The sequence below is a fragment of the Anopheles maculipalpis genome, chromosome 3RL (genome assembly GCF_943734695.1).
Source record: "Anopheles maculipalpis chromosome 3RL, idAnoMacuDA_375_x, whole genome shotgun sequence".
NCBI classification, from domain to species: Eukaryota; Metazoa; Arthropoda; class Insecta; order Diptera; family Culicidae; genus Anopheles; species Anopheles maculipalpis.
Genome location: NC_064872.1, coordinates 5,783,599 through 5,796,888, shown reverse-complemented (window position 1 = coordinate 5,796,888; position 13,290 = coordinate 5,783,599). Strand labels below are relative to the sequence as shown.

The window sequence follows — 13,290 nt, the reverse complement described above, 5'->3', positions numbered from 1 at the left end:
CGTGCACTACGCAAAGGGAAAGAACAAAATCTCCAACTCCTTCTGGCCTAACTATCCGATACCAAGGAATCCCAGGCGCCGCGTAACCGTAATAAAGGGCAAAGAGAAACTTTTTCTTTTGCAAAAACTAACTCGAAATGTGAACGTTTTATACGTTATTTTGAGTAAATTGATATATTCGTTTTTAATGGTCTGTTTCACAGTTCACAGATTACTTTTTTTTTGCGCAGCCTAAAAACACGGGCAGTCTTTGTATGTATGCGGCACAAAAATAGGAGAAACGCCACAAAAACAGAAACGATTTACAAAACCCACTTTCCCCCATGTACCTATAAATTCCCCACGTATTGGCGCAATGTGCTGTTGCAACGGAATCGAACCCTGTTTTTTGCATCGTGTAAGCGAAAAAAGGCCCCGAAACGATATATCTTTCACGTCACGTACTAGCTGCTACCGTTGAACCTTTCATTTTATACATCTCACTCCACCGAAAAATAACCCTCGATAAACACACACGCACGTGTTATACTATAAGTGCATAAACACTATGTACTGTTGATCTACTACTTTTTTGTATCGCCTGTTTTATTTCAGGGGTTTTAAGTCCAGTTCAAATATAACAAAAAAAGGTAACAAATTCGTAAAACGCAACATAAAAGAAGCTCGACCGAATTTAAGTTTGGAAAGCCAATTCAAAATCGTAAGTTAGCAGCTTAAAATCGTAACACTATTTCCCAAATCGCTTGTTTGGCCCCAAAAATCCAGTTGTTTGGCGGCTCTTAGTAACTATGGGAATAGAGGAAACCATTAATTTTAGATTTGAACTGCACTGAAAAACCCTATAATCTTTCACATAGGAAATCTAGCCTGCCGGTTTATTGTTCGGCCAGGGCTCAATCAATTCGACAGCTGAAAAGCTCCCTGTCCATTGTTTTTGTCTCAATGCGATTTGTTTGATTGTTTAACGATCGACGGTTAAGATTTGTTAGTACTGTAATTGGGGTAGTAAAATATCAAAAATTATTACCACCCTCAAAGGCTATTCCCTCCGATCACCATAAAGCGGGATCTATTTGTTGAGTCAAAAGAACGAAAAATGAAGTAAAATTGCACAAACGTTCCCGATAGAAAAAAAAAAAAAAATAGTTAGCGAAACCGACGTTTCTTGATTGCTCTCCCCTGGTTTTACTCGTCGTTTTGAGCTTTCGTTCTGTTTTGAGGAGCAAGACTAAGTTTTAAGCCTACCCTATCGCCTTAGCGGTCGATTTAGAACGGTTTGCTGCTGATGTAGCTGAGCCGTTTGAACGGAAGCAAACGATGACGATGCGGCCGACGGAGAGGGTGACGGTTGACGATGGTGCGATCGTTGGTGGTGGTGCTTTTGAGAATTGTGTTGTCGATATTGTTGCTGCTGTTGAAACATAAAAGCAGATGCTGACGATGAGAGGGGTGGTGTTAGGCCACGAGTATTGCTTCCAGCACCGGCACTACCGGGTGTAAGTGGTTGCGATAGGGCCGCTTTACTGGGTTTCGCTCGACCCCTGAAGAGTGCATTGGTAAGTGCAACCACGATGGAGAACAGCTTTAGTGGCGTTTCACTGCAAAAAGGACACAAAATAAGATTTTGAAGTATTTTGTATACGAGAGGTTGAATCCCTTAGTTATCAGATAAAGAAATTAAGCTCAGAGATCTATTTGTACAATCATGATAATTCGGGAATGAAAAAGTTGGAGATCGTGGGGTTCTTTGAGCTACATTTCTAGGGTCTACGATACTATTCTGCACCCTAGGCTCTACTATCGTCAGAGGATCAATCCAAATGATGAAGAAGATCCTGAACAGATTGTTATGTAGAAGCCCCGGTGATTTGTATCTGAACAGTAATTGGGAGGCCTTGAGTACCTCCCTGTTAGAACTCTCTTAGATCTTATCGAAATGGATTCTTAGATGATCACTTCCAACTCTTGTGAGGCTTTGCAAGAGTTGAAAATTATCTCAGGACAGCTCTATTTTTGGAAAATGCTTCTAGAACTTCGAGAGATCTCGACCTATCATATCTGATTTTTTTTTTACATTGACATAGCTTTCCCACTTATCAGATAACAGTCCCAAACACAATCTCTACTTTGCTTATTCTACGTGCCATACTTACCACACATCTACCTTCGGCGTTGCCTCATTAGCGCTGATAATGAACAGTGGAAATAAGACCGAAAACACACACCCACTGATGACGATCGAGTTGGGCAGCTCGGAAAGTACAGCTAGCGGTAGCCCAAAGCCCAAAAAGTAAGGCCAGTTCTGTTCGATGTAAGTTAACCGTTTGTGCAACTCCCAGCCCATATTGAACCACTTGTACTCAAACGCGTACAGCGAGCAGAGCAGACTCATGTGCACCATATAGATAGCGGTACAGGCAAACGGTACCGGAACGGGCAGGTACTTTACCAGTGTGCTCTGCAGCAGGAACAGTATCTGGATCAGCAAACTGATCAGCGTGTCGGCAATAAGTTTACTAATGCTGGCGATTAGTTGTGGACGACCCTTCCGGAACTTGTACGCCGAATCGGCAATGTCCTGAAACCACAGACTGTTGACGATCTTGCTGAGCAGGAACAGTGGTGCAACCCAGAACGAGTTAAATAGCAGCGAAAGGGACGGTTGCATCCAGCCCCAGACGGTTGTCATGGTGGTCGAGTTGCGGAACAGATACCACAGGAAGAGATGCAATCCGGGCAGGACGGCATACTCGAAGAAGAGGATACTCAGCATAAATATGCCACCGTTTAGTAGCGAGCATTGAAGGACACGCTTTAGCACCTTGGATTCTCTGCAGACAAAGGAAGGAAAATGGAATTGACGTTAAACATGGACACGTACAGATAAGGTTCTTCTAACGTCTTGACTTACTCGATACGCTTGGAAACGAGTGAATTGGATGACGGTGTACGTGGCTGGGATGATAAGCTTTCCTTCGTCCGGGGAGTTGATCCCGACAGAAGTAGCGGTTTTGTGGTGGGTTGGGACAGCTTCCGGTTAGCCTCCTTGTCCAGATAGAAGATCACCGTGATACCCTTGATGCTGTCCAGGATACCGTGCAACACGGTGGCACCTACTCTCTGCAAGACACACACACACACACACACACACACACACACAAAGGGATGAAAATGCTTTTTCCGAATCAATACAGCTCGCGGGAAATGTTCATTACTTACACACAACGTTTCCATCGTCTTGACCGGACACCAGTGCTAGTGGCATGTGTTACGCAGGATGATTACACACCGGGTTGTGACTCCTCCGGGTTATAACTTAAACGGGCTGGGTCCCTCGGGGGAAGTAATGTAACTTAGGATGATGAAAACTGCAAAGCCACGAAAGAAGGGAGATGTAAATAATGATGATGTACTACGGGATTACTGTTTAGCACAATGAATCAACAAACAACGCATGAACCACACGACACACACACGCGTAGGGACACGGCATTGAGCGTTTTTTGCGTATTTCAGGAACGAGAAGCGTTTATAAATAAAAATACGTCGTTGAAGATGGAAATCATACCAAAACGATGCAGTGTAATAACGGACACGACACAACAGGACAACCGAACACCTTGCGTGTGCGAGAGTGTGAGCGAGAGCGATACACACCCGGAGAGACACGTGTGCGACCGAGATGGATGACACCTTTGACAGCTTTTGTTTACAGCCAGCGCGGAAGATGAAATTGCGTCGAGAAGTGTCAACAATCTTGTGGGTACGGGCGGAAACTAAAGTTCCAACGAGCGTGTATGCTATTTTCAGTAAAAGTTTAAAACCTTACGGAAATCAGGAGGGAAAACAGTTTTCCACGGAGAGCTGCGTGTTTTTTGCGTTCAAATACAACTGAAAGAATGATCAAAACTATCTGTTTAGTCGACGGAATCCCATTCGGAGTAATTGTTTGGTAGTGTGAGTACAAGTTCATGTGTAGAGCGAAAGAGAGAGAGAGTGAGAGAGAGCGAGTGTTGCTCAAATTCACTGTCAACAAAAGAAATTGAGCAAATATTTAGCAGCTGACATCTGTCAAATGAGAGCGAGATAGGGAGAGAGTTGTCAGGCACAGTTTTGTTTACATTCTTGCGTGTTCCACCAGCAGGGATGTTGTGAAGAAAAAGCGATATTTTTGTGTGGAACGCGATAGTGAATTTATCTGCAAGCATAATTTCTACTACATTCACGGAAATGGTAATTTTCGGCGTGTATATTGTGAACAAATCCGGTGGATTGATATTCAACCTCGACCACAATCTGCCCAAAATCGAGACGGAGAAAACGTTCAGCTACCCGTTGGATATTAACTTGGAGTATGAGCCGAAAAGGATTTCCGTTGCATTCGGGCAGCGTGATGGAATTAATGGTAAGGAGTTAGATCCTTTGGTTTGGAGGAAATAAATACATTTCTATTTGTAGTGGGTCACCACTTGATAAGCGTGAACGGGATGCTGGTGAACGGTGCGGTACTGGAGGATGGGCGTGATGTGAAGGAAATTATAGAAAACAAGGACAGCTATCCATTGTCGCTCAAGTTCAGCCGACCGAAGATGACGACGAATGAGAAGATTTTTTTGGCCAGCATGTTCTACCCGTTGTTTGCCATTGCCAGCCAGCTAAGTCCGGAACCGAAGAGTAGCGGTATTGAGGTGCTGGAAGCTGATACCTTTCGGCTGCACTGCTTCCAAACGCTGACTGGGGTAAAGTTTATGATCTTTGCGGAAAATGTACAGCCGGGCATTGATGTGCTGTTGAGACGAATTTACGAACTGTACGCGGACTATGTGCTGAAAAATCCGTTCTACTCGCTGGAGATGCCGATTAGGTGCGAGCTGTTCGATACGAACCTGCAAACGTTGTTGGATCAGGTGGAGAAAGGTGGATTGGCTAGTATTTAAGGGGTGTCCGAGGGTTCGTTTGGACTTAAATTAATTGAAATAATAATAAACAACGCTAAGTGGGACGGAGTCTTTCCTTTATGTTAAAATACAAATAAAGAAATTTTGATTTGTAATTCAATAAACTCCGTGTAGCTCAAGTGCGAAAACCGTTCTTTTCGAGCATTCAACTTTGGAGAAAAAGTTGACAGCTCTAATCCGCTTTCTTTTTCGATCGCTCACGCACACACTCACGATACCCTGTGTGAACAGATGCACGCATACAGTGGCAGAACAGTTGCAAAGAAAACATGGTCGCCGTGGGTCTGTCAAAAAAAGAGGTGTTTTTTGTCGTTAATGAAAACTAAAGAGAACTCCCGTCGGATGAAATTTTGTGGTCACAAATTGACGCCCCAGCATCGTAGATCCCTGGTGCTACGAGTGCCGTAAAAGGTTCGTGGCCGTACTTCCCATTCCGGGCATCCCCAGCACAGGGACAGAACACGGTAGATACGGTATGTGTGTGTGTGTGTTTGTGTGAAGGGGGAAAGGGAAATCGGGGAAAGGTTCTCTGGCCTGAAGGCAGCGTAATTGAGTGAGGTGAAAAGTGGAACCCAGCAGCTAGCGGTCTGGTTCGCTGGCTTGGCAATCCTACGAAGAGATCGACCAGATCGGGGGGAAGAAAAGGTGATGCATTCAGCTGGATTTTTGTTGCGGTCATAGTAGGAAAATCAGGTGAATACATACGGAAGCGAGAGAGGGAAAAGAAGAGGGAGGGATGGGTAGGTAAGATGCACGTATCGGAAGTAGTTGACCGAATGTGATGTAGGAGGACTCGGAAGAAGAGGGAAAAGGGGGTGGCCACAGGTAAAGTGTGCGAATCGAAAATGGAATTGATTGTTCATCCCCCCCTTGAACATCGTCAACCGTTGTGCGTCGTCTGTGTGCGTGTGTGTGTACCAACCACCCCCCGAAAATGATGTAGCAAATCAAGCGCATGCTGCAAAATTAGCAAAAACGAGTAGAATTGAAAATCTTTACATACAATTGTTTTAATAAATGGTTGTAAGAGGGTTTTGCTCTTACCCATGGATAGGAAGGGGTGAATTAAGGAAGCAGGGAAGACTGTTCTGACAAAGTTGAATGTCAGAATGAAGAACGGCTGTATGTGTGGGGGAGGGGGGGAAGAGGTATTGGGGTAGTAGGGAAAGGAAAAAGGGGTTGGTGGGTGGGTGAAAGGAGAAAGGCGGAGGAACAGTTAGATGACGAGGAAAATGATTGTTTTTTGTTGCTATTTTCGATCGAGGTTGATGTTCCCTATGCGAGCCTCCGCAAAACCGATTGTGGCAAATAAATGAATACTCACAGTGTGCTACCTACAAGTACATACTAAAAACACACTGATAGTGTACTACACGTATAGTGTGAAAAGAAAAACATCTGCAACTGATTCATAATAATTTCTGTGCCAAATGGACCTTTCTTCCTTCTTTTCTTTGACCGTGATCCAAAGAAAGAAAGAAAGAGGATAAACGTCAACACGCACGCACACACACACACACATACACGCGTACAAAGGATCTACCAAGACAAAACTCCCAACCCACCCACCTACTACTCACCCTAGTTTCCTCCTCCTGGAGTCTTTCGTGTGCAGCCGCCATATTCCGTAGCACACACAATAATAAATAACACACTCCTTGGGCAAATCGTTCAACCCTCTTCCGCAGGTCTCGTGTGTCATTGGCCTTGCTTTTCGCGACCCGGTATTTTTCACAAAGAAAAGACGCATCACCCGTTACTACAATTCACTAATAATCGTATTTTCTTTTGCTCTTTTTAGGGACATCCTGGTCCGTACATATGGTGGAGGATCTAATTGGCGGATACATTTTGCCGATAAAGAATTGTGGAAAAAATAAAAAGGAAAGGGATTACTTTCACGATTACGAACGCGTTAAAACATGCATCGAATTATGATCAGGAACAGAAGCCGACATGATCGTACCGCGACCCTAAGAAGGGCACCATGAGATGAGATTTCGGGACCGTGAGAGATAGCACTAAAGTTGGGTTTTAGCGACATTAAATAGAAAAACACAGTAGCAACAATTTGTATAGTGTGAATAGAGTGATCGGCGACCGTCAGGATCAACCAATATCAAATCGAAGTATCCATCCATGGTAACGGGTTGTTCCTGTGTAAGCTTTCCTTGTGCTGCTCCGCTAACGACAATGTGCATAGTTAGGATCTACCAACGGTGTAAGCATACAGTGAATTCGTGTGAGTGTATGTGAATCCGTGATACAGTGGCTCCAAAGGATTTACAAGTGGATATTGCATTGGTGGTTTTGAAGAAGTTGAAAATCGTTGCAAAATAAACAACAAACACAGCTCACGATCAATAACGCCAGCTGGACAGTTTAAGCGGATTTTAAGGCATTCTGGTACGGGTGAATCGCACCGATAATTTAGCCAAAATGAGTCGTGTATCAACACAGAAAAAGGAAGGCAAAATGAGGATCCGTGCCTTTCCGGTAAGTATTGGGGAAGTTCTGGGTTATAATAATAGAGTTTAGTGATAGGATTGCTGTTAAATCGCGCCCAGCAATGTTTCCACTGGAGCTGGTTGATCAGCTGCCGATAAAAAAAATACAATAATTGATAATAGACAACACAATTTTTATCCTCGATTGCTACCACGTCCAAAGAATAAAAAGGCCATACCTTAGCAAAGGGGTCTCGTCTCGTCTCGTCTCAGGCACATAATCATTGAAAATGACCATACAATTAGAATTTTCACAAAAAATTCTCTCTTTGGGGCTGATGAAGGGAATTGGGCATCTCTTCGGTCGACGATGTAGTCATAAACAAGAGCGCTCTGAGCGACACATTTTGTGTGGCTACCATCTACTCGGCTGTTCGGTGGTCGAAGCGGGAGTAGCAACGATCTTCAAATGGCAGGAGATCAAGACCTCTTGAGGTTGTAGAGTCAAAGAAGAGAAAGTACAGCACTGCCCGTTCCGCAGCGTGCATCGTCCTGCAGATAAATTAGAATCCCTGCAGAACGATTATGACATTCAGCTTGATCGGAAGATGTTCTCTTTTAGTCGTCTTAAGCTTTCTTCAGTAGTGTTAAGATGTTGTAAAACCTGAATCGGCTGTAGTTTGTTGTCAGGAAGAAACTAACGATCATTAGCTGTACCGGTCATAGCTAACCCAATGCCCGGCCTTGATCCTACACTGCTTTCAATCTGCAAATTATTAATAACGGTGCCTGTCTACACACGGTAGGTTCGGGTTTAAATCCTTTCGTACCGTTCCCCCGTAGTGAGGATTGACTATCAAAACTACGTGGTATCGGCATATATAGTAGGCTATTCGATTGTCGGCGTGATTTACTAAGTCGTTACCCACTTTGGTGCGGAACACGCTATATTTTCTTTTTGTATGTATTCTGTAAATCATAGCAACCATTGCAGTCCCTTGAATTGGTTACTTTGACAATGTCCAAATCTGGTTACTTTCCTTCACTTCTGGTGAAGTGAAAGTGTTGCTACACTTTCGTTGTTGCTCTATAATCTTTTTAAGATCGACACTGTGTAGGAATATCTTGGGCCCAGCCTTTTTGTCTACATTTTTTGGATTTTTTTCTTTTCTTTGAAATCGTTCAGGTAACGCAATTCTGCTTGATTGCATTCTTATATACTAGAAAGCTTATAGAGGTTTGTGGGATTTTCAATCAAGACATCGATTTGTCAACATCGTCTCATCTTCTTTCACGTATTCTCTTTTGTATCTCTGTGTGTTTGAATGGTTGAAGAGAAGCAGAGAACGGAAAATTTCGCATAGTGTCCGAACACACACCACACATTCACACGCTATAGCCAGAGTGTCCGAAAATCCGCGCCCGCATGTATGCCCTTCGGGGCTGCGTTGGAAGTGTGAAGATTTGTCTGCTACTTCTGTTGGTCGATCGACGGCACAATGTTTCGGATCCATTGGAAGCGGAAGATGAGTCGCGGTACATCACAGCTTGCGATGAAATTTGTTAAACGGATAGTAAGGCAATTTGCCCGATAGAGCATACATTACTGTAGTTCCGTAGTTTTGTTGGTGAACAGATTCTCTAAAGTCTTCTATAACTGTCACCCTTTTTTCCATGCCTCAATTGCAGATGACAATGGATGAGAAGTATGTGGAGTCGATCTGGTCGCTGCTCAAGAGCGCCATTCAAGAGATACAGAAAAAGAACAACTCGGGACTTTCGTTTGAGGAGCTGTACAGAAATGCGTACACGATGGTACTGCACAAGCACGGCGAGCGTTTGTACAGCGGGTTAAAGGAGGTCGTCACACACCACCTGGAGTCGAAGGTACGGGAGGAGGTGCTGCGTAGCTTCAACTGTAACTTCCTACAGACACTAAACCAGTGTTGGAACGATCATCAGACGTCGATGGTGATGATTCGAGACATCCTGATGTACATGGATCGTGTTTACGTGCAACAGAACGATGTGGACAACGTGTACAACCTTGGGCTGAATATCTTCCGTGATCAGGTATGGAGCTGGATGGGTTATTATATTCAAGCGTTTTGCAAATTGCAAACAGATATCTAATCTTCCTCCTAACAATTACAGGTTGTTCGTTATCCACGCATCCGAGATCATATGCGCGAGACCCTACTAAACATGGTCATGTGCGAACGCAAGGGTGAAGCGATCGATCATATCGCGATTAAGAACGCATGCCAGATGCTAATGGTGCTCGGCATCAACCAACGCTGGGTGTACGAGGAAGACTTCGAACGACCGTTCCTGACGCAGTCGGCCGCCTTTTACAAGCTCGAGTCGCAAAAGTTCCTCGCCGAAAACAGTGCGAGCGTGTACATTCGGCGCGTGGAGGCACGCATTACAGAGGAAGCCGAGCGGGCCAAGCTGTACCTGGACGAAAGTACCGAAAGCCGCATCGTGGAGGTAGTGGAGGATGAGCTGATTAAGAAGCATATGCGCACGATCGTCGAGATGGAAAATTCGGGCGTGGTGTACATGTTGCAGAACACCAAGACGGAAGATTTGGCCTGCATGCACAAGCTGTTCTCGCGCGTTAGCGGTGGCCTTAAGACGATCGCCGACTGTGTGTCACAGAATCTGCGCTCGCTGGGGCGTGATCTGGTGAAGGAGGAGGAAAATGGCAGCACGAATCCGATCACGTTCGTGCAAAACTTGCTGGATTTGAAGGATCGCTCCGATCACTTCCTGTACCATTCGTTCAACAATGACAAGACGTTCAAGAACATGATATCGTCTGATTTTGAACACTTCCTCAATCTCAACAGCAAATCGCCCGAGTACCTATCGCTTTTCATCGACGACAAGTTGAAAAAGGGTTGCAAAGGGGTAGGTTTTTTGTCCTCTTTAAGCTAGTGTGTTCAAGCTAAAACTAACATCAAATGGGTTTTTTTTTTGTTGCAGATGTCCGAGCAAGAAATTGAAACCATACTTGACAAAACGATGGTATTATTCAGATATTTGCAAGAGAAGGATGTGTTTGAGCGGTACTACAAGGCCCATCTAGCGAAACGACTGCTGCTGAACAAATCTGTGAGCGATGATTCCGAGAAGAATATGATATCAAAATTAAAGGTATGCGTAACGTTATTAAAACATCAAGTATTGAGAGAAGCCATCAAATTAATTTAACAAAAAAAAAATGAATTTTTTCAGACTGAATGTGGTTGTCAATTTACCTCAAAATTGGAAGGAATGTTTAAAGATATGTCCGTCTCGAACACGGTAATGGAGGAGTTTAAAAATCACATCAACAACGACAATTCAGCACTGGAAGGTGTTGAGCTGACGGTTCGAATTCTAACTACAGGATTCTGGCCCACTCAGGTACTTTGGAGATAAGGAAGTCTGGAAGGAATAAGGAAGTCTCCGATGTTTATACTCATAGTTCGCTCGTACGTTCTCTTCTTTATTCCATTTTTAGTCTGTAACGCCAAACTGTAACATCCCGGCAGCACCACGGAAGGCCTTTGAAACGTTTAAACGATTCTATCTGGCCAAACATTCAGGGCGTCAGTTGACATTGCAACCTCAGTTAGGTAAGTAGTTAGGTACTTGGACCGTGCAGAGTGACGCACTTGCATCATCAACGAATTTTCAGTTGTTGTTGAATTTCGAACGATCTCCTTATGATCCAACTCCCGGAAAGACGCAATTTACACGACCTATATTTATTGCCGCTTTTTCTGTTCACCCATTTGCCCTTTTTCACCTGTTTTAAACCATCCGGGACCGCGGGGGAAGTAATGATCCAGGGATGGTCAATTTTAACCTGACAGTCCTATTCCTAGTATACATTTGAAAGGATGTCAGTCTCCTCTAGAAAGCCTTTCTTATCCTCCGAAAAGCTTTAGATGTTTCCCCATACCTGATTCTAAATAATTCTCTGTTCTGGTCAATTTGTTTTTGTAGGGACGGTGTACATGAATGCTGAATTCTACGGCGTTAAGGCCGAAAAGGAAAAATCGGAAGGCAACTGCAGCAGCACAGCACCAACGTCTGGAAGCAGTAGTGCGCCGGCAGCCGGTGCTGCATCTCTCGATGCTCCCAAACGACATGTGCTTCAATTATCAACGTATCAGGTGTGTGGTCTTAGTGCCGAAGTTGAGGCGCTCACCATTATTATAATCTGTGTATTCGTTATTTTTTATCCACGTTTTCACCAGATGTGTGTGTTGATGCTGTTCAACAACCGTGAACGAATGACGTACGAAGACATCCAGCAGGAGACAGACATCCCCAGCAAAGATCTGATCCGAGCTCTGCAATCTCTGTCGATGGGCAAACAGCAGCAGCGACTGCTCGTTCGGACACCGAAAACGTCCAAGGACATCGTCTCGACGGACGAGTTCTACGTTAACGATGCGTTTGTGTCGAAATTTCACAAGTACGTTTGGCGCCAACGGAAGGGATAAAGTTGTCGAGTAGTTGGGGTGGTCATTTGTAATTATCTTTGCGTTTAAAATTGCAGAGTTAAAATTCAAACTGTCGCAGCCAAGGGCGAATCGGAACCGGAGCGTAAGGAAACCCGAAGCAAGGTTGATGAAGATCGTAAACATGAGATCGAAGCTGCTATCGTGCGCATCATGAAGGCGCGAAAGAAAATGCCTGTATGTATATGGGGACATGACGGAATAGGAATTATTGCTAGAGGACGCATTAACGTTAACATCTTATTCTTTTTTTCTTTCTTCCCAAATAGCACAATCTTCTTGTATCGGACGTAACAACGCAGCTTAAGAGCCGTTTCCTACCATCTCCGGTGATCATTAAGAAAAGAATAGAGGGCTTAATCGAGCGTGAATATCTTGCCCGCACGCCCGAGGATAGGAAAATCTATGTGTATCTAGCTTAAACAAAGAGAGGCAAATTAAATTGTCTAACTCGGGAAAGAGAGCAAGAAAGATAGTGTGGGTTTATATATATTATGTATGTGCGAGGATAAATTGGAAGTGAAAGACAGAGACAAAAGAAGCAGCACAGCAAAACCCCACAAGTATAGTACTAAATACTAAAGCACACACACAGGCGTTCGATATTCGATCATGTGAAAGGCACATAAATACGACGGTATTAAGGAGTTCAAAATGGCTCTCTGCTAGCAATCTGAAGACAGATAGATCAGGTAGAGAGCGTCGGAATCGTGTGCTTTTTTATTACTGGCAGAAGCATCGAACAATTAATTTGTTTTTCGCTTGTAAAAGTGAAGGTACTACAGCTATTTCACAAAAAATTACAATGTTTTGCAAGTCATAAGACATGCGTCTACATGTTTGAAGCAATGCGCGGTTAAAGATCTTTGTTGTCTAGAACTTTGTACATTTGTTTTAAACATGTGAACGCTTGCTTTACGACCTTGGACCTTGAGTGATGTGGAAAGAGTTGTAAACGGCAAACACTCTCGGTTTTTGTCATTGTTTACTGACGAATATTGGAAGAGTGTTTGCGACATCCATGTAGCGAGGGCAAATTGATCCACAATTGTCTTTTTCTGAAGAATAGTCTCGACGATGTTCTGTTAAGCATTCTGGTTAACACATGCCACAGGTGCGCAGGGTTCGTATCTGGCAGGTAAAGCGGCACTTTGGGCGTGAGCTCATGTAAAGATGATCACGTAGAAATAATAACACGAAGAAGGCTCCCTTTTGGCGCCAAACCGCCCCGTGGTTGCATATATATACATACATTACATATAATTTTCAATCTTACCTCCTCCTGTTTCCTGTTCTTTGCAGGGTTTCGCGTGATAGTTTTTTTTATACTTATCAACCTGGCAGATGTCTATTTATGAACAAACAGTC

At 43.9% G+C, this 13,290-nt stretch overlaps 4 protein-coding genes across 4 annotated transcripts in view; 3 read left to right on the top strand and 1 right to left on the bottom strand.

Moving 5' to 3' along the window:
* Nucleotides 1–13,290, top strand: part of LOC126564726 (transforming growth factor beta regulator 1) — a 138,202-nt gene that overhangs the window by 1,503 nt on the left and 123,409 nt on the right. The window lies entirely within an intron of this gene.
* Nucleotides 1,244–3,269, bottom strand: LOC126564753 (etoposide-induced protein 2.4 homolog). The gene is made up of 4 exons (XM_050221853.1): nt 3,220–3,269; nt 2,912–3,120; nt 2,154–2,831; nt 1,244–1,598 (listed from the first exon to the last, which is right to left on the bottom strand). The coding sequence occupies exons 1-4, from the start codon at nt 3,232–3,234 to the stop codon at nt 1,247–1,249; spliced, it is 1,254 nt and encodes a 417-aa protein (XP_050077810.1). The 5' UTR covers nt 3,235–3,269; the 3' UTR covers nt 1,244–1,246.
* LOC126565370 (trafficking protein particle complex subunit 4) overlaps nt 4,231–13,290 on the top strand; it is an 85,073-nt gene continuing 76,013 nt past the window's right edge. Inside the window, exons 1-2 of the mRNA XM_050222540.1 lie at nt 4,231–4,405; nt 4,459–4,942. Coding sequence (XP_050078497.1) covers nt 4,231–4,405; nt 4,459–4,937 — 654 coding nt within the window. The 3' untranslated portion in view covers nt 4,938–4,942. The remainder of the gene's footprint in view (nt 4,406–4,458; nt 4,943–13,290) is intronic.
* Nucleotides 7,347–12,363, top strand: LOC126564148 (cullin-3). The gene is made up of 10 exons (XM_050221095.1): nt 7,347–7,454; nt 9,095–9,478; nt 9,560–10,318; nt 10,394–10,564; nt 10,646–10,816; nt 10,914–11,028; nt 11,402–11,571; nt 11,656–11,876; nt 11,961–12,099; nt 12,192–12,363. The coding sequence occupies exons 1-10, from the start codon at nt 7,398–7,400 to the stop codon at nt 12,342–12,344; spliced, it is 2,340 nt and encodes a 779-aa protein (XP_050077052.1). The 5' UTR covers nt 7,347–7,397; the 3' UTR covers nt 12,345–12,363.